The sequence below is a fragment of the Apodemus sylvaticus genome, chromosome 9, assembly GCF_947179515.1.
Source record: "Apodemus sylvaticus chromosome 9, mApoSyl1.1, whole genome shotgun sequence".
Taxonomy (NCBI): domain Eukaryota; kingdom Metazoa; phylum Chordata; class Mammalia; order Rodentia; family Muridae; genus Apodemus; species Apodemus sylvaticus.
Genome location: NC_067480.1, coordinates 33126006 through 33152689, shown reverse-complemented (window position 1 = coordinate 33152689; position 26684 = coordinate 33126006). Strand labels below are relative to the sequence as shown.

Sequence of the window (26684 nt, the reverse complement as noted above, 5' to 3'; positions counted from 1 at the left end):
ACTGATCCCAGCCTGGTTTCCAGTCTCAGGCTCTCCTTCCTGCAGTGGAAAGCTTTTGTTTTTGTCTTTTGTTGTTTGTTCATTTATTTGTATTTTGTGCTTTTGCGAAGGGTATCTGTGGGGGCACTGCCATAACAGCCTGCTTCTCTGGGTACACCAACCGCCTCCTTTCATATAGATATGAGAAATGTCCAATGAGAAACTGGAAGAATAAATTCCAATCCTCAAGGCCAGAACTGGACAAACCCTTCCCAAGTGTCCAGTGCTGCTTTGGTAGGAGAGCTCAGAAAAGCCTCCTGAGAGGCTAACAGGAACACCTGTGGTGTGGACCAACAAAGATCCTTTGAGTGGATCACTGATGCTATCTCCTGATTGTCTTTGTGGTGCCAAGTGTAGAAAGCATTATACTGGTATGTCTTTCCAGTGGGCGTGTGGGGCTGGTAGGGCTACTGCTTAGGTGACAGTGGTTAGGTATCCAGGTTATGTTAAAATCAATCTAGAAACAGGTTTTAGTCTCCTAAACCTAAACCAATCTTTAAATATCTAGTATAAAATCTATTATGTCTCCTCTTGATTAAACCACAGTGGGGGTGGGAAAATTTACCCACATTCCGGCAGCACACAAATTTAGAGCACGCCACCACGGCACCTTCTGGTGACAAGCTCAGAACAGAATAAAACAAAACTGTTTCAAAATCCTGCTGAAATTGTCGTGCTTAGTTTTATTGGTTCATTGGATCATTGTATAAAGCAATAGAAAGTTCCAAAGTGCTGCAATAGCACAAGGGGGGGGGGGGAGAAGGAGGGAGGAAGGGGGTAGGAGGAAGGGAGATGAGAGACAGAGACAGAGAGACAGAGACAGACAGACAGACAGACACAGAGACAGACACAGACACAGAGACAAAACCATGGCATATAAAGATGTTAGGTTCACTCCACAGAGGGATTCCAAAAGGCCTCTTGGATGGGTGCCAGAGTGACCGGATCTGGAAACGCCTTTGGTGGTTATCAGGGAGGGCCCTGATGCTGCAATTAGTGACCCTAAAGAGCTGCCAGACTGTTCTGTCCCTTTCTACACTGTGGTCCGAGCCAACCTGAGCTTCACAATGAGTCAGACCTCCATCCCCTTCAGACCCTAGCCTACCCCTATGGGTCCCCCAAACCAAACATATAGACTATGGAGTGGAAAATAAATGAAGAATGCACAGTATCCAATGCACATGGGAGAAAGGATGCGGAAGGAAGGGAGGGGTGAAGAGAAGGAGAGAGTAATGGCGAGAGAGAAGGAAGAAAGAGAGAGGGGAGCCCATACAGGGGCTCTGAGAAGGTTCTAGAAAGGCAGACAGCTGTGAGGTTTTTCTGGAATGTCTAAAGATGGTCTGCAACATGGTAATGAAATCTATAGGTTTCTAATCAACAGAAATCTCGCGATGAGCCATGGATGGATCTGTTCCTTTCCAAAGTCCTGGGATTATAGGCAAACAGCACTATCCTCAGATCATGGTGTATTCTGCTGTGTCTATTGAACTTTATGGTGTGTTTTGTTATTTACTATACACCATCTTCCTGTTAGGTAGAGCAATTTATTTTTTAAGTTTTAAAAAATATCTTAGATAAATTTGTCTTTTTAAAATCACCTCATTGATTTCACTAAGACTTACACATTTTTAAAGCATGGGCCTGAGGGGCCAACTACATCAATACTACAATATATAGAAAACTATAAAATATGATACAATAATAAAATTCTTCTACGCTTACAGCTCTTAATAACATCGAATGTTTCACAGGTATTACCTAGGTTCTCTCTAACAACCTCTGTTACAGTAGGCATGACACCAGAGGATCACCATGTTCAAGGTCACATACAGAGAACTTTAAGACCCGACCCACTTCACTGACATTCCCGTCCCGTAATGTAATTGGATTTTTACATCAAATAGTAGAGAGTGGGTGACATTTTAAGAGCCCATTATTTTACAAGTCAATTTTGTAAGGGGCATATCCGAACTTCTCAATATTCTTTATGATTTCCGTGGACTCATATCCTTACCCACATTTTATGTGAAAGAAATTGAGATAACATCAAAAAAAACGCAAGGAAAATTTAAAAGTTCTCCCTGCTGCTCTTTTATAGGCAACTCAATTATTCAACTGAAATTAGATTAAAAAAAAAAAACCAAAAAAAAAAACCCACTTTGCTATAAAAAGGCATATGAACATTAGGCCCCTCATTCGGTTTTCTAAGATCAAAGTTTAATCTGTGAGGTAGAGACAAAAATACAATAAGAATGTGTTGACGTTTAATGAACAGGGGGAAAAAAGTCAATTTAGAATTCCTGTCATCCTCCATCTGTAATTCTCATTTCTCTGAGTGTTCTCAGCAGAGCACACAGTCCCAGATTGCACGTTTCTACAGGAGCCATCTGTATCCCAGCCAGGCTTTCTCTTCAGTGTAAGCGTTCACGTCTCTTCAGACCTCGCTGAGGGCGAAGGGTGGAACACCTGGAAAATTACTGGCCTCATAAGCATCCTTGAGGCCCTCAGTTCTGTCCCTAAGAGGAAGGAAAAAAGAAAGGGAAAGGGAGAGAAGGAAGGAAGGGTAGGGAAGAAAGGAAAACCCTGTAGCTAAATAAGCACATGTACTCTTATATAACACCCATCCCAGAGAACGTCACAGAGTCAAATAGTTTTTTAAAAAAAAATATTTTATATGTATGTGAGTCTGCTTGGATATACACCGTATACATGTGTGTGTCTTTGAAAACAAGAAGAAGGATCAGATCCCACGAAGACAGAGTTACAGGCAGTTGTAAACTGCCTAGTGTAGGTGTGGGAACCAAACGTGTGTCCCCAGCAAGAGCAACAAACTCTGTCAACCACTGAGCCATCTCTCCAGCCTCCATTTATTTTTAATCTTTTAAATCCCCAAACTCCAGCATTTGGACAACAGAGAATGCGTCCCTTGTCATTATGATTTTAAGACTGTAAATTGCAATTCATAATATTCACAGTCGTTCCCCCCCCCACCCCCACTTACAGGTTCTAAGTGCTTATGTGACAGTTAATGTTGTCAGCGTGGTAGGGTTAGAATTCCTAGGAAAGAAGCCTCTGGACATGCCTGTGAGGGATTATCTTGTGGGTGAATTGAGATGGGCGGGTGGGTATAAAAGTGGGCGGGTCCTTCTCGGGCTGGCAAAGAGAAAGTCAGTTAAGCATCCTGCCCACACTCTCTGCCTCCTGACCTCAGGTGAAAAGGGCCCACAGACCTTAAGCCCCTACAGTCGGGAGTTCCCCATCATGATAGACTCTAACCTGGAACTGCCAACCAAAATAATCCCTCCCTACCTGAACTTGCTTTTGCTGGGTATTTCATCAAAACAATGAGAAAACTAAGTTTAGTACATCTTTACATGGCAAATGTGGGCCTGGATTGTGGAATAAGTTTAAACTTCAACATCTTTTCAAGAGTTGGTTCAGAGAAGTATCGAAGTTGCAAAACCACAGATACTTTTTGAATTTGATGGCCAAATGTTTAAGTGTCATATCTATGAATATTTAATGCATGCAAAAATATATTTATTAGGCAAACATATAAGCACCAAGAGCCCCCAAAATACAGCTGGAACACAAGTCCTGTCCTAGCAACTCAGTCAACACAACGTTTCAGCACGCTCAGGGGAAATACAAAATTTTCTAATCATCCCTGTCTTCCTCAGTTTTTGTTTGTTTGTTTTTGTTTTTATTTTATTTAACAGGAACTGCTGACCTCTTCCAAGTCGGACATGAACAAATGAGAGACTGAAAAGCAGAAACATCCCTGAGCCTACCACTCATTTTGAACCTAGCTTTCTGGCTTCCGGTATTGTTACTAATTAAACGAAGTGGGGGATGGTATTTATGATTTTAAAACACTTCGTATTCTTCACTCGTTTCAAATGCAAAGAACTTTAAAGGCAAAACCACAAGAGGGTATATAGTAAACAGGGCCTACTTACCAAAGGAGGTCACATAAAAATTAAACAGCACTAAAGAATAAATAGTTCATACTGTCCAGGGGGAGAAGCTATGCAACCTCAATGAAAAATTAAAACCGTATTACACACACTAATCAGATTTGCATAGCACATCTGATTCATTTCCACACAGTGCCAATGGCCTGCATGTATCTGGGCTATGACAATGCGACAAGCTTAGACCCTGGGCTTTCTTCCTCTCCCTTCCAGCTGGCCACCACCCTGTCAGATCATGGACTTCTAACACTGGAAGTAAAAGCAGTATAAATCTAGGCATTGAGAGCCTAGATCTCTCTCAAATGAGCAAGAAACTAAATGTTTGTAGATCCTATTGTCACTATCAATTTAACTGAATTCAGACTCACGATGGAAACCCACCTCTGGTGTATCTAGAGATTGTTTCCAGAAAGATCTGAGGGAGGAAGACCCACCTTCAAAATGGGCAACACCTTCGCATGGGCTGGAGTCCCAGATTGAGTTTACCAAAAGGCATGCAGATCTCCAGCGTCCATCCCCATCTGCTACCTGACTATAGAGGTAGCATAACCACATGTTTCAGCCTCTCACTTCCATGACTTCCCAGACATGAATGGCCCTGACTCTCAAACCTTCTCTTGCCTTTGAGGGATATTTCTCATTTCAACGAGAAAGGCAATTAATACAACGCTTGGTCTCTGTAACAGCCTCTTATTTTGTGTCTTAGAAAACACTTAATAAAATTCTTGCCAACCGAATCCAAGAACACATCAAAATGATCATCTACCATGATCAAGTAGGCTTCATCCCAGGGATGCAGGGATGGTTCAATATAAGGAAATCCATCAATGCTATCCACTACATAAACAAACTCAAAGAAAAAAAATCATATGATCATCTCATTAGATGCAGAAAAAGCATTTGACAAAATTCAGCATCCTTTCATGCTAAAAGTCTTGGAAAAAACAGGAATTCAAGGCCCATATCTAAACATCGTTAAAGCAATATATAGCAAACCGGTAGCCAACATCAAACTAAACGGAGAGAAACTTGAAGCAATCCCACTAAAATCAGGGACTAGACAAGGTTGTCCTCTCTCTCCATATCTTTTCAATATAGTACTTGAAGTTCTAGCTAGAGCAATTAGACAACATAAGGAGGTCAAGGGGATACAAATTGGAAAGGAAGAAATCAAATTATCACTATTTGCAGATGACATGATAGTCTACTTAAGTGACCCGAAAACCTCCACCAGAGAACTCCTACAGCTGATAAACAACTTCAGCAGAGTGGCTGGTTATAAAATCAACTCAAGCAAATCAGTAGCCTTCCTATACTCAAAGGATAAGCAGGCTGAAAAAGAAGTTAGGGAAATGACACCCTTCACAATAGCCACAAACAATATAAAGTATCTTGGTGTGACTCTAACCAAACAAGTGAAAGATCTATACGACAAGAACTTCAGGTCTCTGAAGAAGGAAATCAAAGAAGACCTCAGAAAATGGAAAAATCTGCCATGCTTGTGAATCGGCAGGATTAATATAGTTAAAATGGCCATCTTGCCAAAAGTGATCTACAGATTCAACGCAATCCCCATCAAAATCCCAACTCAGTTCTTCACAGAGTTAGAAAAAGCAATTCTCAAATTCATCTGGAATAACAAAAAACCCAGAATAGCTAAAACTATTCTCACCAACAAAAGAAATTCTGGGGGAATCAGTATCCCTGACTTCAAGCAATACTACAGAGCAATAGTGTTAAAAAACTGCATGGTATTGGCACAGTGACAGACAAGTGGACCAATGGAATAGAAATGAAGATCCAGAAATGAATCCACACACCTATAGTCACTTGATCTTCGACAAAGGAGCCAAAAACATCCAGTGGAAAAAAGATAGCCTTTTCAACAAATGGTGCTGGTTCAATTGGAGGTCAGCATGCAGAAGTTTAGTACATCTCCATGTACTAAACTTCACTCCAAGTGGATCAAGGACCTCCATGTAAAACCAGACACACTGAAACTAATAGAAAAGAAACTGGGGAAGACCCTTGAGGACATGGGCACAGGGGGAAAGTTGCTGAACAGAACACCACTAGCTTATGCTCTAAGATCAAGAATTGAAAATGGGACCTCATAAAATTACAAAGTTTCTGTAAGGCAAAGGACACTGTTAAAAGGACAAAATGGCAACCAACAAATTGGGAAAGGATATTCACCAACCCTACATCTGATAGAGGGCTAATATCCAATATATACAAAGAACTCAAGAAGTTAGACCCCAGGGAACCAAATAACCCTATTAAAAAATGGGGTACAGATCTAAACAAAAAATTTTCACCTGAAGAAATTCGGATGGCTGAGAGGCACCTTAAGAAGTGCTCAACATCATCAGTCATTAGGGAAATGCAAATCAAAACAACCCTGAGATTTCACTTTACACCAGTCAGAATGGCTAAGGTCAAAAACTCAGGAGACAGCAGGTATTGGCAAGGATGTGGAGAAAGATGAACACTCCTCCACTGCTGGTGGGGCTGTAAGATGGTACAACCACTTTGGAAATCAGTCTGGCGATTCCTCAGAAAACTGGACATGACACTTCCGGAGGACCCTGCTATACCTCTCCTGGGCATATACCCAAAGGATTCCCCGGCATGCAATAAAGACACATGCTCCATTATGTTCATAGCAGCCTTATTTATAATAGCCAGAAGCTGGAAAGAACCCAGATGCCCCTCAAAGGAGGAATGGATACAGAAAATGTGGTATATTTACACAATGGAATACTACTCAGCAATTAGAAACAATGAATTCACAAAATTTTTAGGCAAATGGTTTGATCTGGAAAATATCATCCTAAATGAGGTAACCCAATCACAAAAGAATACACATGGAATGCAATCTCTGATAAGTGGATATTAATTAGCCCAGAAGCTCTGAATACCCAAGGCACAAATCGCATAACAAATGACTCCCATGAAGAAGTATGGAGAGGGTCCTGATCCTGGAAAGGATTGATGTAGCATTGGAGGGGAATATAAGGATAGAGAAAAATGAGGGAGGTGATTGGAGAATGGATGGAGCGAAGAAGGTTTATGGGACATATGGGGAGGGGGGATCTGGGAAAGGGGAAATCATTTGGAATGTAAACAAAGAATATAGAAAATAAAAATATTTAAAAGAGAAAAAGAAAAACACATTTGTTTTATGCTATATAAAGAATTCTTCTTTCTCTTCACCCTGGACTGGCAGATGATGGGAACGTTTCGAGATGACCTTCTTCACGAAGTCCCTTTGACTCAGAAGTGACAGAGGGCGGAGTCTATCCTTAAAGACTCCTTGGTTTGGGGAAGCCACTACCTCTAAGGAGCTTGGTGGTTGGCTGCTCTGAAAATCCCTGGGAAATCTGCTCAGAAAAGATTGCCTGGGCTCAGAACTAATGGTGGTGAAGCCAGTGTCAACATCTGTCTCCGCCTCCAGCTTCTCAAAGCCATTTTCCCTAAGAGTGTTCATTCCCATCTTGGGTTCAGTGGGGATAGACAGTCGGCACTGCTGCACGCCTGACGTGGAGCTGTCAGCCAGGGTGTGCCAGCCAGGCCTTCTCCACAAAGGGTCGCTGGACTTTTCCCATGACCCACTGGGTTGCGGAAGCTCCAGGGAATGTACTTTGAATCTCCGGCTCCTGCTCCTTCTCCGGCTCCTGGGCTCCAGGGTTCTCTGTGTAGACATGGAGTTCAGCGTGGAGTCCTGTGGATGCATGTCACCTCTCAAGCAGCCGTTCAGGAAGGGATGCTCACCATTTTTAAGTCCTGGTTTTGGCTGGACCTATGAGACAGGAAAGGAAGAACCAATGAAATACAATTTTTCACTCACTCGCCCCAGAAGCACCACGTGCCACACCACAGCAGACTTTGTGTCGCGCCATTGGAGCTGAAGTGTACAGTCAGTCTGATTATAAATATCAGCCCTGGCTCCAAACCGCTCACTCTCATTCCTGGACTTCCTAAGTTTTTGACAATGATAAGACTTTAGGAATGAGATAACCACCGCTGAGCACCTCCACACTATTGGAAGATCTGGTTGTTTAAACACTCACAGACATTCCAGACGGTACTAAGTGGCATCACCAGATAAGCTGTGAAGTTTTACAACAGACAATAATCAAAGTCTGTGGCCACAGTCAAGATAAGGACAAGAATGGTAATTCAGTCTCTCAACGCTGGTGACACCTCTACTAGATCATGCTAATAAAAGTATTCCTCTTAGATGTGCCTAAGACACCTGGGCACCCCAGGCAGGCTAATAGGCTAGCACCTTTATAAACAAATATTCCTTATTTTCTTGAGGTGCCATTTATACACGGTAGAGCTTAGTATTGTCTGGGAAAACAGGGGAAAGGGCTACTTACATGTATGCCTTAGCATTTTAAATCATACAAAGTGCATTCTGGTTCCAATCATTCAACTCCAGTCAGCAAAACCCCCATTGTACAGGTAGCTGCCCTCCTCCTCCACAGGATGGAGTTCACTGGAACACCTTCCATCCTTGTATTCCTGGGAAGTTGGCATCCCACCTCCATCATAGCACTCTCCCAAGATGATTTCTGGAAGTGACAATTTTCACTATAGAATTTGGTATCTGGTACCTCTCTATAAGTTAGTGTTCAAGGAATCCCCACAGGCACCTACAATACTACAGGCTACAGCCCTTGTTCTTTCTTGCCCATGAGAACTAAATAGTAAGACACTATTGCTAATGGTGATATACTTTGTGCTGCTGTCAGTAGTAGAGAAATCAACTGACTAGGAAACTTGCTGCCTGCTGGCTAGTGCTGAAAAGCACTACACTGGCCAGTAAGGGAGAAAAGACATCAGCGGTCCTCTCCAGCACTAGACCCTGTATGCCACAATACCAATTCTAGGCAAAATCTGCCAAATGATTCAATAGTGGCATGACTACTATGGGGGAAACCAACAACTCTGCAGTCAGATTTCAGACTTTCTCCACAGGACAGAATTTATGCCCGGTACAGTCAAGCTACTCAGTGCCCATGGCCTTGACCCAAGGAAAGAACTTACTATTATTTTGCCAAATGATCACGTTGTCAAGCTGTCTTCTAAGTATTTACGTTTGTACCCATAGATCAGTGCTGCTTTTAACCCCGAACACAAAATTAATTAATTAAATTTGATTAATTAATTAGTTAATTAATCAAAATGTCGAGAATAAGTTCAGCCCTATATGGGATATCTATATCAAGTCCCTACTTCATGGAAGAGGGAGGTGGGAAAGTGTAATTGCTGAGGAGGAGTGCTGAGAAATGCTGTACTGGAACGTGACATGAGTGTGCACTCGAGAACTCACACCAACTATGGTTACCCGCACAAACCACGCCAGTCAAAATTCCAGCACAGTTGGGGACGTGGCACATGAGGCCCCACCCCTAGTTAAAGAGCTTTCAAAGAGGTTGATAGCAGAGCAATCTGTGTGTCTGTGGGGTCAGGGGAGAACTCTCTATGCTTTATGTGCTGACTTTGATGTGAACGACCACCACCCTAAAAATAGTCTTTGAAGAGGAAAAGAGAAAACTGGACATTTGTCTCCCAACACAAGAAGGCAGAAGTCAGGGCAGAAGGGAGGACAAGAAAGCAGGTCTACAATGAGAGTCAGTTGTTGGATGCACAACACAAAGTTGTTGTTTTTTTTTTCAAATGACAGGCATACATGCTGTCTTCTAAATTTCCTCTGCGACAGAAATAGAGAAACTGCAAAATCAATCCCCTAAAATACCAGGGGCATCTGTTTCCTCTTTTAGAAGTTTCAAATACGTCCCATGAAAGGGTCATGTAGTGACGGTCTCGATGTGTAGAGAGCAGCCCAGATACTTGGCTCAGCAGAGCTGCCAGAGACAAGTCACAAATAAACCGTGTGGCTGTGTTTCAATACATTTCTATTTGTGGAATGTGATTTTGTGTCATTTTCATGTTTCATATTTCTTTTCCAATCGTTTAAAAATGGAAATCTATTCTTAGTTCCTGGCCTATAATTGTCCAATCTCTCCTGTCTCTAGATCAATGAATCAATGATTCTTATTCATATTCTCTCTCTCTCTCTCTCTCTCTCTCTCTCTCTCTCTCTCTCTCTCTCTCTCTCTCTCTCTCCTTCTCTCCCTCCCTCCCTCCATTCCTCTCTCTGACAAAGTCTTTATTCTAAAATTCTTAAGCCAGGCAGTGGTGGTGCACGCCTTTAATCCAGCACTTGGGAGGCAGAGTCAGGCAGATTTCTGAGTTCAAGGCCAGCCTGGTCTACAAAGTGAGTTCCAGGACAGCCAGGGCTACACAGAGAAACCCTGTCTCAAAGGAAAAAAAAAAAAACTAACATTCTTCACCTGGAATCCCAAAACGTGAAGCATCTTACTTAAGAAGCTTAGAGGCTACAGCACAGGGCTAGGCCCCTGCCTGCTGGGCCTTCCTCAGTTCTAACTCCTATATTTTTAAAAAGCTTACAGTCCTGGAAGCTTTTTAAAAATATAGATTAGAAACCACAACCCTGGAATCTCTATATGCCATCCATGGGCCAGGCCAATTCACTAGAGACCTGGACACACCGAGACACCCAACCCCAGTCCACCAATGAGATCCAAGAAGGAGCTCATCTGAGCATGTTGCTCTCGCCTGTGTCAGTCGCTGCCAGCACTGAGAGGCCTTTGTTGGATGGGTGGATGTCGGCTGCCCCTTAATGTGTGCCCTTTGATAAACCCATGGGAGACAGTTCTGTCCTCAAACGGTTCTCCATGTGGCAATCACCTGGGGATGGATCATTTAAACAGTGTTAGCCGCCCACCTCTGAAATTCAGGCGTATCCAGATAAGGATGTGGCGTGAGTACTTAAAATGTTCACCTTTCCCTAGTGTGACTTCAAACACAAGCAATCTGGAAGCCCACTTGTACGGACTTAGAAGAGCTGTGTCTGGGTAGTTGTGTGAGGACACCGGATACCCTGCCACACCTGCCGGCCACTGTATCCCTAAGGCTTTCTCTTCATTCTGTTTCCCTCCTCCTTTCCATTCCTCTTCTCTCCCCCTTCCTGTCCCTCTCTTTGTTTTTCTCTTTCATCGACTTGTTTTCAATAAAAATATATTATTGTAGGTTGGATATCTCTTATTCAAAATGCTGAAACAAGAAATATTTCTGGTTTTTTTTTCATTTTTCAGGCTTTTTGCATACACGTAATAAGGTATGTTGGGGGATGGGTCCAAAATCTGAAAGCAAAATTCATTCATGTTTCACATGTATCCAGTACACATGGCCTTAAAGTAATTTTACACACTGTTGATCTAACTGCCCTGTCACATGACATCACGCTGAAGGTTAAAATTTTTCAGACTGTGGAGTATTTCCAGCTTCAGAATTCTACATTGGGAATACTCAACCTGAATAAAAGTCGTAAAATTTATTCTATAAAATATATAAAATATAAAAATAATGTTAAGTATGTAAGTGGGTAAAATAAAATGTAAGCTCTCCTGCTTTACCACAATCTTAAAACAATCCAAATTACCACTCTTTAAAGAAAACTGTTCTGCATAGTCTTTCAGAAATTTAAGGCAAAACCCACTATGTATATCTACCATTCCACTGGAGAATTCCCTCGAGCCTGCAAGGAGCCCAGATGCCATCTCTACCTCTTGCAGGATCTTTGAACATTATATTCTATCTGCATATTGAGCTAAAAGACATTCTTTTCTTCTAGGAATGGAAACTGGCATAACATGAGAATACCCAGTCTGGAGAAACAAATCTGTTGCAAGAAATATTAAAAAAGAACGTCAAGTTCCCTCTCTACGCTAGGCACTGGTGGGCCACATGGCTCCAGTGGGGTGTTCTCATTTTGTCTCTGGCCCGCAGTGCCTGACACATCTCCACCCGACTCGCTCAGTTCCCTTAGTAGGTTGCTGCCACACCAGTCCCATGCAATGACCACCCACCTCGCTGTTAGCTGTCACAATTCCCAGTAACCCGCTAAAATCAAAACCCTAGAAGTTTATAATTCATCAGGCAGATTTATATATCAATACATTCTCAATTCACAATATGTCCACACAATAATTTCAGAGCCTACTGATAATGACACAAGCTGCGCACCAAGATTAGACATGTTATCGCAATTATTCTATCCTATATGATATCATAGTTACCTGTGGCTATTTAAAGCCACGCGGAATCTGAATCGTCCTGTTTGTCGCCATTTTACTCCTCCTCTTCTCCTGTGTCACTCCCTGTCTCTGCAACTCCTAGCTCCGTCTCCCTTTTCCCTGTCCAATCACAGGCTTCTTGTTGTATTAATATCTAAATTAATTAGACAGGGAAAATTCTGCTACACAAATCCTTACTTTGACTCTGCAGCCCCATTTCATTTTCTAGCAACTGCTGTAAGAAAAAAAAAGAAGTGTCTGATATGTTTGCTTAGGATTCTTTTTTTTTCTTTTTATTTTTTTATTTATTTTTTTATTTTCTATATTCTTTGTTTACATTCCAAATGCTTTCCCCTTTCACTGTCCCCCCCCCCCCATATGTCCCATAAGTCCTCTTCTCTCCATCCATTCTCCTATCTTTCCCCCTCCCTTTTCTCTGTCCTGGTACTCCCCTTCAGTGCTGGATCAAGACTTTCCAGGACCAGGGACCTCTCCTTCCTTCTTCTTGGGAATCATTTGATATGCTAATTGTGTCTTGAGAATTCAGAGCTTCTGGGATAATTAATATCCACTTATCAGTGATTGCATTCCATGTGTATTCTTTTGTGATTGGGTTACCTCACTTAGGATGATATTTTCCAGTTCCAACCATTTGCCTAAGAATTTCATGAATTCATTGTTTTTAACTGCTGAATAGTACTCCATTGTGTATATATACCACATTTTCTGTATCCATTCCTCCATTGAGGGACATCTGGCTTCTTTCCAGCTTCTGGCTATTATAAATAAGGCTGCCTTGAACATAGTGGAGCATGTGTCCTTATTGCATGCCGCAGAATCCTCTGTGTATATGCCCAGGAGTGGTATAACAGAATCCTCTGGAAGTGTCATGCCCAGTTTTCTGAGGAACTGCCAGACTGATTTCCAGAGTGGTTGTACCAGCTTGCAATCCCACCAGCAGTGGAGGAGTGTTCCTCTTTCTCCACATCCTCGCCAACACCTGCTGTCTCCTGAATTTTTAAACTTAGCCATTCTGACTGGTGTGAGGTGAAATCTCAGGGTTGTTTTGATTTGCAATTCCCTAATGACTAATGATGTTGAACATTTCTCAAGGTGCTTCTCAGCCATTTGAAATTCTTCAGGCGAAAATTCTTTGTTTAGCTCTGTACCCCATTTTTAATAGGGTTATTTGGCTCTCTGGAGTCTACCTTCTTGAGTTCTTTAGCACACATAAAACTTCATGTCTGTTGCAGTACTTTCCACAGCAGCTGCTTTGTTGTTATTGCTGTTTGTTTGTTGTCTTTTTTTAATGTTGTTTTTTGAGACAGAGTTTCTCTCTGTAGGCTTGACTGTCCTGGGACTCATTCTGTAAACCAGGCTGGCTTTGAACTCTAAAGTTTTGCCCACCTCTGCCTCCCAAATGCTGGGATTAAAGGTGTGGGCCACCACCACTCATCTCACAACAGCCAATTTACAGAATCAGTCTGTGCCCATTAGATGAGCAGATACAGAAAAGGTGGCACGCATGCTCACAGTGGAGCTCTCATCAGCCATTTGCAGAAAATGAACAGAATTGGAAATTATCATAACAAACAAAGTAAATCAGACTCAAAGAGACACATAGCATGCATTCTCTCATTTGTAGATCCTACACTTATATAATATCATAATTTTTATTGTGTTATATATTTATTTTAGGTAGTAGGTATCTATTAGATATGCATTAGATCCTATATCATAATATACATATAATAGCACATGTTATAGTATCATTTCTGTTGCTGTGACCAAATATCTTGATAGAAAGCAGCTTATGGAAAAAAGGATTTATCTACCTTAAAACTCCAGGTTACAACTCATCACTGAGGGAAGTCAAGTCAGGAATCTGAGTAGCTAATTACATCACATTTATAGTCACGAGCATAATGAAATAAATGCGCTCAACCCTATTTTCTTAATTGTTTGCTATGCTATCAGCTAGCTTTCTTCTATTGTTCAGAGCCCATGCCTAGGGAATGGTGCCACCCTCAATGGGCCAGGTCTTCCTATATCAATTGACAATTCAAGCAACTCCACAGACACGTCCACAGGTTATCCTTCGTAATTAGGTCAAGTTGACAGTTAAAACTAAGCAGCACATTGTATAAGTAAATGGGACGTGAGACTAGAAGTGAGATTGTATGGGGCAATGACTGGGAATTAGTGGGAATGGCAAGTACATGGAGGAAAGAGAGGACGCACATGGTCAAAGAACATACTACGCTTGCATGAGCGTGTCTTTATGACACTCATCACATGTTCAATGACTATGCACTTAGAAAATGTATACAAAAGAAAGAGACAACAGATGCCAGTGAGATGGCTCAACGGGGAAAGGCGGTTCCTGTTAAGCCACATGGTCTGAGTTTGATACCCAGAACCCAGGAAGGACACAATGACTCCCTGTCTTTGCTTCAGATAATTCATGTAATGTCATACTGGTCCACTGAGCCCTCTTGTTTTGTTTTGTTTTGTTTTGTTTTGTTTTGTTTTGTTTTGTTTTTTCAAGACAAGGTTTCTCTGTGCAGCCCTGGCTGTCCTGGAACTCACTCTGTAGACCAGGCTGGCCTCGAACTCAGAAATCTGCCTGCCTCTACCTCCCATGTGCTGGGATTAAAGGTGTGCGCCGCCGCTGCCGCCGCCGCCGCCGCCGCCGCCGCCGCCGCCGCCGCCGCCGCCGCCACCACCACCACCACCACCACCCAGCAGCCCTCTTTTTAAAACTATTTGTATTTCATGTGTCTGTGTGATTTGCGTACATGTGTCTGTGAAACACATGTATGCCTCTTACCTGTGAAGACCAGAAGAGGATGGCAGATACCCTGGAACTGGACTTACACATGGTTTTGAGCTGCCATGTGGGTGTTAGCGATTGAACTGTGACCTCGGAAAGAGCAACCAGTGCTCTTAACAACTGAGCCATCTCTCCACCCCTCTGAGCCTTCTTCTTATTCTAGAACAGTGCTTCTCAACCTTCCCAATGCTGTGACCCTTTAATACAGTTCCTCATAATATGGAGACCCCCAAACCATTAAAACATTCTCATGGCTACTTTATACCTATAATTTTGCTATGGTAATGAATCATAATGTAAACCAGATAGAGGTTTGCTAAACGAGTTTTGACCCACGGTTTGAGATACTCACCTGTACACCTATATACCTTGGTCTAGCCCAACCTCAGATATTTATGCCTTAAGCCATCAAACTAATGAGGCTCATAGAAGCATAGCCGCCATTCTAATCTGTCTCTTAAGTTTCATATCTACCTATCCAACTCCCTTCCTGGTACCAACCTCTCAAATACAGACTCTCAAAATCATCTGTGTAGTGTTCTTTGGCCTAATTCTGCTTGTATTCTAATGTTAATGTGGGTCCCCAGAACTATTTACTTGAGTAAGTATACTCAAGTACTTACTTGAGTAAGTTGGCTAGCAGCTACGGGGACCTGCCCCCAGATGGTTCTGATTGGTAAATAAAAATGCTAACAACCAATAGCTGGGAAAGACAGACAGAGGCGGGGTTTTTAGAATTTCTGGGGCTTGGGACCCTGAGAGAAGAGGAGGAGGAGGAAGAAGAGAGGAGGAGGGGGGAGGAAGAGGGGGACGGGAGGAGGAGGGGAAGGGGAGGAGGAGAGGGAGGAGGGGGAGGACAAGGAGGAGGAGGACAAGGGGGAGAAGGGGGAGGAGGAGGAGGACAAGGGGGAGGAGGGGGAGGAGGAGGAGGGGAAAGAGGAGGAGGAGGAGAGATCCGCCATGCTGGCAGAGCATGGAGGCAAGGAGAGATGTCCTGCCTGAGAACAGCGGAGGACAGGGTGGCAGAGCCACGAAGTGCCAAGGCAGCATAGAGACCTCAGTAAGTCATAGCTCGGGATTATTGGTGGCAGGTGGATTAACCGCATGGAGGTAAGGAAGTGGCCCGACTATTGTGCTGTTTACGGAATATCAAAATGTAAAAGCTCGGTATGTGCCGTCTTTTGTGTGGGAACATAGATCACTCACTGGTGCTGGTAGCAGTAACCTGACCCCGGATTTATTAAGTATTTAATTCAACACACCTATACCACTGAATCCACCTCACCATCCATAGCAACTCTGTTCTACTGCTTTGCTTCCCTGATGACCACTGTGCTACCCACGCGAGAGCTTCCCCTGTGTTTTACACACTGTGGGTACAGGAGACACTGGGGACTCTGCCTCCCAACAGTCCCGTGGGTCCCTCTCTCTCCATTTGCAGCCATTAGCCTTAAAGCTTAGAGTGTCTCATCTGAATTCCCCCAGCAACCATCTAAGTCCCCATGTCCCCTCTCACCTCACACCAGTCCTCTTAGCTCTGCCCCTTAAGGAGCGTTCACCGTCCTATAACAATGTCTTCCTGCTCATCTCGAGACAAAGCGGAATCCCTCGGATTAGCCCACCTTGCCCTTCTCCATCTGCAGTACGAAGTCACTACAGCTGAGCCGTCATCCCTTTCTCCCTTATGAACTCTTTCGACCCCTTAAGCATAACTCGCTCGTTCCCACTGCTTGCGTTCTTCTGTCATCCATGCTGTCTAGAAGGGCTTCCTTAGAGCCTTTTCCCTGAAAACTCTAACCTCTGTGACCTCCACGTAGAGACATCATCTCTTCACGAAGATCTTCTCAATGTCACAGCATTCGCTGTCAGGCAGCCCTGAGTACTGACTTTGCCACTGATCAGCTGTGGGGCTTTAGACAAATCACTTAATGTTTCTAGGCCTTGGACTAATCACCTGTAAGAGAAGATGCTAAGTGCTAACATCCCAGGAGCGTCATGAATCTGAAAGGACAGCAGCACCTGGTATGTGAGAATGTCACATATGTCATGGCTGTGTTACCGTCGCTGATACCATGGTTTGCTTCTGCAGACCTTGGTACTTGCCTTTCTGTTGTGTGCTGGATTATATGTCTGCCTTCTCTGCATCCCGGATGCCACCAAGGTATCATAAATATCACAGTGTTATAGTATCAGTGTCTCTAGAACTTAGCACTTTCTTAGCACTTTGATGTTAAGTTCTTGTACAGCCAGAACTCAGTACTTGTTAAACAGGGAAAGCTTAGCACTTAACAAAATACAACGGGCTTGTTGGTTTGTTTTCTTTGCTGGTTTGTTTTGCACAGAGAATTAAATGGAAATTAGCTCTTCTAGATTAAGCTACTGGCTACCATTTTGCTACCCCAGGAAGCTGTATTAAGAAAATTGAAGCCTGGGGCATGTAACTTGGTGGTTGCACAAACTGAGAATGCTCAAACCCCTAAATACAAAAAAGGAAAGGGAATTTGAAGGGAATGTCTTTTTCTTTTTTCCATGAAGATGGATGTTTCTGCACTCTTCCTAAGCTAGAGGGGGGAAAGAGAGAGAGAGAGAGAGAGAGAGAGAGAAGCCTGTAATCTTTAGGCCATATGGAAGAAAACCATTGTCAATCTAGAAATGTAATGTGGTCAGCTGAAACCAGAAATTTCCAAAAGAAACATAATTCTGAAGGATTGGGACAAATCCCTGGAGGGGGAATAAATCTTCTCTTGCTAAAAGACAAATGAGCATGCATTTATTGGAAATCTGATGGCTCCGAGTTCATCTTTCTAAGAAATTGAGCACAAATTGAGAACAAGGTTTTCCAAAGTTCAGAACACAGCAGCAGCTAAGATGAACAGGAAGAGCGTCCATCAAGCATTGGCAAGTTTCAACTTGAAAAACATGAGAAAATGCATCAGAGAAGATTCAACTATTTTCTTTTGTGATTTTTCTTTTTTTTACTAAATATATTCTTTATTTACATTTCAAATGTTATTCCCTTTCTCGGTTCCCCCCCCCCAAGAAAACCCCTATCTCATCCCCCCTCCCCCTGCTTCTATGAGGGTGTTCCTCACCCAACCCACTCCCACTCTACCCTCCCTCAATTTCCCTATGCTGGGGCATCTATAGAGCCTTCATAGGACCAAGGATCTCTCCTCCCATTGATGCCTACATATGCAACTGGAGCCATGTGTACCCCTTGGTTGATGGCTTAGTCCCTGGGAGCTCTGGGACTTCAACTACTGAGCAGGCTTGTACCTGTGAAGTTAAACGACACAGTGTCTCACTGACAGGTGATTTTTCACAGAGGAGAAAATGATAGTGTAGAGTCGAACTAGAGAGATATAAAGAGACCTTCAAGTAGCACCAGACTTACTGAAGAGTGGAAAATCTTCCAATTAACTGTGTTTTAAAAGCCTCCTTGATCCACTGACAAATCTCCAGTGCTAAACTGTTCTTCTTTAGCAGCCAATACCCTGAGCAAGCCCAGCATAACCCAGGTACATATGAGAGTGACAGTGTATCACTGAGGTGAGTCAGGTGTAGGGATGGTGAACGGAAACTCAAGACTACAAAGAAGAGGGGTAATAAAGTCTGTGTGAGTATGGGTCAGAGATGCAGATATGAAGAAAGGAAGTCTTTTAAATAAATTGCTTATTTCTGGAGAAATAATATTGCATAATTCTACTTATATGAAATGCCTTAAAGGGGTGAATTCATGAAGACAGAAGAGTGCAGTTTGCCCAGCACTGGTAGGGAAAAGGAATCATGAATTCAGCTTAGTGAGGATAGAGTCTGGGGTTGGGATGATGTCAAGAAGTTTAATAGATGATATCACTTAGCAAGAGAGCTAACAGCCTTCTGGGGCACACAGGCAGCAATGGTTCTACTTTCTCGTGGCTTCTGGAAGTTTCTACATTATAAACCACTTGCATGTATGTTCTTACATTTGATTCTTATAACACAAGTTACACATGTTGGTGCTGTTCGTAGGCTCCATCAGCCTATGAACTAAAGCTAGAATAGAAACTATTTCTCATGTATTCAGTCATCAAAGAAGGCACATGCCTCTCATATACTAAGCAGTAGCTTGCATACTACCCCCACAGGAGTGAACTAGAAAAGATGACTTCTTTCTTGATGCTCATATTCCATCATGGATCATATTTCTGATGACCTGGCCTCTGGCCATCTGTCTGTCCACATGTCATGACATCTTTCCCTTCACTGCAGCTACATGCACTCTTAGACGATGTGCTGTGTGTGCCCTGCTAAGGAAGTATTGTACTATACACTGTTTCTTCCATTGAAAACACATTTTCTCCCTTCAGTATTCGGCTCCCTTCTGTGTCATCTAACTCTTGCTGAACTCCTCAGCACTTCTCCTTAAGAAAATTTTTCTGTGGCCCCCTGGATTTAGCACTAGAGACACTCAGGACCCTTTGCCCTGTGGTGGGGTTATCTGTGGAGCAGGTAATTTGTGATTATAATTCTCCCAGTGATAGACATTATTTTCTTATCTTAAGCATTCAGCACTTGCCTCTGCCACACGGATCTTTATTAAGGATCTTCACCCTTTGTGACAGTTCCATACATTAGCATGACCCCACACAGCATCTAAGGCATAGGTCATATCTTTGCCTTAGGACAAACTCCATTCATAAAACTCCACTCTTTGAGTACAACCATCAGTTCAGAAGAGAGAATCTAGTCTACGTTGGTCCAGTTGGAGTCTAGTCCAGAAACTTTACTGGGCCATTATGAACTGATGATAGAGTCAAGAGCAAAGTAGAAAAGCAGAAAACTCGATATGCCGTTTAAGGCCCAGATGACTGAGTTACAAAAGCCAGAGCATTCATCACCCATCCCTATTGTCCTAACATTGATCTCAAGAAAGTTTATACCGGGCTTTGCATCCTAAAAATCTTGTTTCATTCTAAGAGAAATAATGGTTGTACTGTAGCTATAACATGCCAACTTCTACAACATAGTATAGTCTAGCCTTTTGTACTCTTTATTCAAACATTTTTTAGGACAAGAAATGATGGTAGAATTTTCTAGAAAACAACTCCTCATTTTGCTCGCAAAAAAAGTCTAGAATCATAGATACAAAACAATCAAGAAGTGGCCAAAACCCACGGTTTTAGGGTAGTGACAATGTGCACAAATCAGAGTCCAAGGGAGGCCACACGAAGGAAGGGCACTCTCTGGGTTCCTATTTAATAGGTGTTGAGAGTCCTAAATCATCCTGAGACAATGGAGTTATTATTTTCATATTCCTGACTGGATCTCCTTTCACCAAAGAAACTTCGCCAGACTTCCCAAATTTGATTCAACTTCTCAAAGTAACTAATTATATAGTGGAGTCTCCCAGTTAAACATCACTTAGCCTTCAGAATAAGAGCAAATGAGGACACGGTCCCTGCTGTATGCCAGGGATGCTTATTTGAAGTTGCTGAGATTAGCCAGAACTAAATGTGAAAGTTCAGAAGTCCTGGAAATTAGGGAATTGTACCTGAAACATCTGAAAGAAAGAAGTCTCTCCATCCTTTCAAAGCATGAAGTAATAAACTAGGCAGTTGCTTGGTAACCAATGTGTGGAGGTGAGAGGACAACTCTGTGGGAGATGCTTCTCATCTTCCACCACTCGAGTCCTGGAATTTCAATGCAGGTCCTTGGGCTTGGCACAACCACCTTTTCCAGCAGAGACATCTCTCACACTGGCTCAGTTTTTAAATTCTTTTTGCTGTAAGACAAAGAACCCACAAAAGGAACCCAGATTCCCCAGTAATATATCTGGCAACAGGTTTTCCCAAGTCCCTTCCCAGATCTCTGGGGCTTTCCCTTTTGTTCAATAAATATGTCCTACATTTTACTCAAAGGAAAAAGAAAAGAACTTAGGAATTATTTATGATAGAATATGTGTAATTCATGTTTTATTAACTAAAGTGACAATTGCTAACTAGTGATATTGCATACACTAGGCCTTAAGGGAAGTGGGTTCTGATCATTTCCCAAGGACAGACACCATGAGATATTTGCTTTAACGACCATTTACCTCCTTTGCATTTACGAGATCATGGACTGCCACTACCCTGCCCATCTGCTAGGCCCCACCTTTATGATGCCACCATTAGTCAAACAGACTTTAATAGCCAATAAACAAGTTCTAGCTGTATCTTGGACAAACAACTGCACCTCGATCTTCTCATCTGTTGACAGGAATGATAGTGACTACAGAGGTTGTTATAAAGATTAAATAAACTAGTGATTTGAAAATCATAGTACAGTGCACAATAGGCACAACAATAGCTAGAATATAATGATGTGCAATTATAAGTCCTTATATGTGCCCATCAACAACCTTAATGCAGGAAGATGCCAGTATCACCTTCACTGAGCTAAGGTCACAACAGCTACTAAGTGTCAAAGCTTAGCTGTCACAACATGTGCTGTAAGGGACAGTATATGGGAACCATCATGATTAGGTAAACACTTGGCTCTGCTCGGCATTGGTAGGATAGCTGTAAAGGGTGGTTTTCAGATTTCCTTAAGAAGCCATTCTGGACCCTGAACTTGATTTGTGCTTAAATTGGACTGTGGTAGAAAATGCTGCAAAATGAAGCTAATAGTATTGCAAACCTAACATTCCCAGACACCATTACACCTTGCTCTTCCTCGGGTCTGTGGAAAGAGCTCCTGACCCTGTTGCCAGAGCTTCCGTGAGCACCCTGTGAGGACCTCACAAACCAGCCGTTCTTAAGTGGAACACTTCTTATTCTTCTTTCTATCCCTTTTCCCAGTGTGCTCTCCACAACACTTTGGGCTTTACTCCTATTCGAAGGCTCCCTCCCTATCACGTGACTGTTCTCTGTGTAGACTTAACCCAAACAGCTTGCTTTCTAGCCTTCTCTTCTCTGTCTTCCTCCTCTAGGCAGTTGCCGGGATTTATAGTTTGCCTGCCCTGAGCTGCTTCTTCTGCCTCCTCTTTCTCCTCCTTTTTCTCCTCCTCCTCCTCCTCCACCTCTTCCTTCTCCTCCTCTTCCTCCTCCTCCTCTTCCTCCTCCTCCCTTCCTCCTCCTCCTTTCCTCCTCCTCTTCTCCTTCTTCTCCTTCTCTTCCTTCTCTTACCCCTCCTCTTCTTCCTCCTCCTCTCCAAGAAATTTGTCCAAGAGTCTCCATTTGAGTCTGTTCTTAAATTCTCTCATAATAAGACTAGGAACTACAACGGAAGACCTCCATTACCCCAGCGACATGTTACTTACAACTCTGGCAAAATGCTCCTAAATTCCCAGTGGTAATATTACTGAATCTGAGTGGACAGTGACTACGGATGGGTCACTGGCATGGCAAAGGGCACTGAGAGGGAGGAGTATCATCAGAGTCTCAGGTTTTTCAGCTATAAGTTCACACAAATCAGATATTTTTTATCTATCACATGCAGTGCCTGTATAGTTTGAAGTCTGTGACTGACAACTGCAATTTTTGATTGCTTCTCACAATGAGCTTTCTTTTTTAAGAAAGGCTTTGGGTCTCCCCAGATTTGCCTGTCTAATGGACCTGAAATGGACAAATTTAAAATCTCCCTGGTTTCTTAGTATGCGATGAAGTTGGAAAACATCAGACTAAATCTTCTCTCAAGTCCATCCAGATAATAACACCACACCTTTCCATGTGCTTGAGGGATTATCCTGACAGGAATGAGGCTATTTTTAAGAAATACTTATACCCCTTCCTATGGCTCAGGAATCTCATGCTGCAGAGATAGTAAAATTGAGGCCCTGAAGGCAGCCAGGGGTGTGTGTGTGTGTGTGTGTGTGTGTGTGTGTCTCCTAGAGATTTGACACAACGTTAACAACTTGCCTGGATGTCCTGCAGGAGACGCTGGAGCTGAGACAATGGGTGGATAATGGTTGGGACCACACCCTGACCAGGACTGCTTAGACATATTTCTTGCCCTCTACTTAAATTTAAACTTCATGTGGGGTGGGAGTGGGGCACGCGTTGGACCTCTTCACTTGTTCTCCCAATGTAGCCACTTTGAATACATCTCCTTTCTCTGTATCCCTCTACTATTTGCCATTTTAATTGGCCTACTGGGCATGGATGGCCATGTCTAGTTTGACCTCCCAGGGTCCTGGATCTGACCCTACCAACTCTGACCCGGTAGACCCCAGAAACGTCCGAAATGAAATACCTGCAGCAGAATCTTGTTACCATCATAGTCCTGAGTCTGCCACCTCGTGCTGCTGATGGGAACACACGGATTGGGTAGAAGAGGCACCAGCTGGCCGATCTCTTGAACCCTGAACTGCAGCACAGAAGACTCTCTGGGGTCTACTGACATTCCCAGGGGCAGCTGCTTCAGAGAGAGCTGCAGGCTGAAGCCCTCAGTGGCATAGAGGACAAAGAAACAGAAGTCGCTCTTTTGCACAGTGGCGTCTCTCTGTAGGAGCATCTCATAGAGTCTGATGGCATCTTCGTAGTTATCAAAGCTGCAGTACAGAGTCACCCTGAGGATATCGGTGCCACAGTGCACCGGCCTCATGCCCCACACTGGCATCTGGTTGTGCAGACTGTAGAATTCCTGATTGGCAGGGAGATAAGAACAAGGCCTCCCCTGTGCATGCTGGGTAGGGAAACCCTGCCAGGGTGAACGCTGTAGGAAATCCAAGACTCTAAACAACCGTTCCTGTCCCAGGCTTTCCTGAAGAAAGAGCAAAACAGACATCCCTGGGAAGCGGGCCCTTCGCGGGTGGTACTTTTCATGGTAATTCACTGGTCTGGCCCGTTCAGACACCTGGAAGAGACGCACCTCTGGGCAGATACAATCCAGGAGTTGGTCCAGAGCCTGCTGCAGAAGCAAGCCGTTCCCAGTGTCAGCGAGAAGATGCACAGTCAAGGCTAGAGGTTCCCGTGTCTCATCCATGGCAGGTCTACGTGAAGATTATAATGAAGGCCACCCGGCAGCGCCTTTTAAGAAGAACCAAGGCCTGACGCGGAGCCCTCAGCCTCTATAAAAACTTCAGCAACTTCTGAACCAAGTTCTTCATCAAATCACACATGCTCCTGGCTTCCTCCTGTGCTCCGGCAGGGAATGTCACTCAAGTGTGGAGTCTGCTACACCCAGCAGAGTCGCTTCATGTCTTCCCGTCTGGGCAGATGTAACTATTTGCTTCGCTTTCTCAGGCATTCCCCGGGGTTTCTGGTTGACCTAAAAACCTATAATGCTGAGAACCACCCCCAGTGGGTGGTTCTTACATGCAACTCAGTAGAGGAAATGACCAGGCCGAAAGGAACAGGAGGCGCCTCTGTGGTGCTGATAGCAATCTGTAGCTCTGTTACACTGAAGAGACATCCATTTGGTGGGCCACAATGGGCTCTGACTTCCTACTTAAATATCCTGATGTTTACAGTGGCCTGCCGGGACACCTGAATAGAATGGCGTCTTTAAAACAACTCCCAGGTCTTATCTGCTTGACAGCGCCTTGTTTCTGATCATTTTATAGTAAGTCACAAAGAAAAGATATATTGTCTACATAATGTTGGCCTCACTGAAAAATGCCTGACTGAATTTAGAGAAATTAAGAAACGAATTCACCTTGGACTCATGCAAGTGAGCCTTCATATATTAGTAGTAATTGTGTCCTCCTACTGAAGATCCATTAAAAACCTGTCAAGTAATCCACTTCTCTTTTCTAATTTCTGTTTCCTAATTTTTTGGACTGCAGGGGAGCTGAGGTGGAAGGTTATGGACCTGCCCACTTAGTAACAGTAGAATGACCAAATTTAAAGTCACAACTTCAGTCCATGGAAAAGAATCATCTCCATCGAGATCTACACACAATTTTTTTTATTTTCTAAATTCTTTGTTTACATTCCAAATGCTTTCCTGGTTCCCCCCTCCCCACATGTCCCATGAGCCCTCTTCTCTCCACCCATTCTCCAATCACCCCCTCCCTTTTCTCTGCCTTGGATTACAATGCTGGATCAAGCCTTTCCAGGATCAGGGCCCTCTCCTTACTTCTTCATGGGAATCATTTGATATGCTAATTGTGTCTTGTCTACCCACAATTTTAATCAATTGAATTCTATAATCCTAAAATTTCTGTATTAGGCTAGGCAGTGGTGGCACATGCCTTTAATCCCAGCCCTTGGGAGGCAGAGGCAAGTAGATTTCTGAGTTTGAGGCCAGCCTGGTCTACAGAGTGAGTTCCAGGACAGCCAGGGTTACACAGAGAAACCCTGTCTTGAAAAAACAAAACGACAACAACCAAAAAAAAAAAAAAAAAGATTTCTGTATTAGAAAATTATAAAAATACAATTTGTAATGGACAATGTTTTTAAATGTCCACATACAACTTAGTAGTCAGATTCATTTTGCTTTAACTTTCTGGCAATTGTTAGAGATTTTCCTTTTTAAAGCGTAGTTCTCAAAAAATAAAAAGAAGAAGAAAAAGCTACCTCTTAACTCTTGTTCATATGGTGACATTTGAAGACAACAGCCCTCATTCCTAGGTATAAGACCCCCTTCCTCTCCTACAACCTGCCTCCTGCAGAGCCATCTCTTCTGAGTCACTTTAGCCTGGTTCTTGAAAGAACTTTTGAAATTCTTAAAATAGCATAAAAGAACTCTAAACGCTAAATGATTGCAGAGAAAAATCCTACCCCTGAGTCAAAAAGATTAGCTCACGAACTCACAGCATTTTGCCTAACTCAGATGCTAAACTACTTAGGTGGGGATCGGTTGTTTAACCTTCCATCCAACATGCCTTTCCCTGTGGGGTTGTGTGTGTGTGTGTGTGTGTGTGTGTGTGTGTGTGTGTGAGAGAGAGAGAGAGAGAGAGAGAGAGAGAGAGAGAGTAATTAATCTGTTGGCAGCTAAAGTGCAAAGCAATAGAAGTCAGGAGCAGGGAGGGTCAGCCAGCACCTGGCCTCACTGCCTTTGCTTTCCCTTCTCCTGGAGCCATGGGACATCTTGACCCCACCCCACCCCACCCCACCCCAACTCCGGGTTGCTACCTCCACTCATGGTTGGTCACCTTCCTCCTCTCAGCACAACTGACAGCTTCTTAGTTAAGCCCCACGGTGAACTTCGGGTTTGCACGATACTCCAGTGGAGAGCACATGTGAAAACATTCGGGGTGTGGAGAGGGTGCTGGAGAGATGGCTCAGTGGTTAAGAGCACTGACTGCTCTCCCACAGGTCCTGAGTTCAAATCCCAGCAATCACATGGTGGCTCACAAACATCTGTAATGAGATCTGACGCCCTCTTCTGGTATGTCTGAAGACAGTTACAGCGTACTTACATATAATAAAAATTCAGGGACATTATCAGCTTTGACTCAGTGATACTGAGCTCTCTGCCTTGTTTTCCCAAACCTTGGAACCTATGCTCAGGCTCTTGTCAGATATCCATGTCTGAACAGCAGCTAGCTAGCTGGTCTGCTCTCTACAGCAAGGTTGAAATGTGGCAGCCGGAAATAATAAGTCAGCTATTTAGGAGAATTTGTTCAGAACCATGAGACAGACCTTCCGGATATGTCCCTTCTGTCAGTCTCATAAATGTACTGTAATATCTTGAAGCCCCGAGATTCCTACTCCCACACCCAGGAAACCTTTGAGAACATGTCCTTCCATTTTTAATCTA

General features: G+C 43.3%; 1 protein-coding gene across 1 annotated transcript; it reads right to left on the bottom strand.

Annotated features, from left to right (window-relative positions):
* Nucleotides 1–6246: 6246 nt before the first annotated feature.
* Fam124b (family with sequence similarity 124 member B) lies at nucleotides 6247–24243 on the bottom strand. Its single transcript, XM_052193524.1, has 2 exons — nucleotides 23232–24243; nucleotides 6247–7815 (listed from the first exon to the last, which is right to left on the bottom strand). The coding sequence occupies exons 1-2, from the start codon at nucleotides 23961–23963 to the stop codon at nucleotides 7201–7203; spliced, it is 1347 nt and encodes a 448-aa protein (XP_052049484.1). The 5' UTR covers nucleotides 23964–24243; the 3' UTR covers nucleotides 6247–7200.
* Between the last annotated feature and the right edge of the window lie 2441 nt (nucleotides 24244–26684).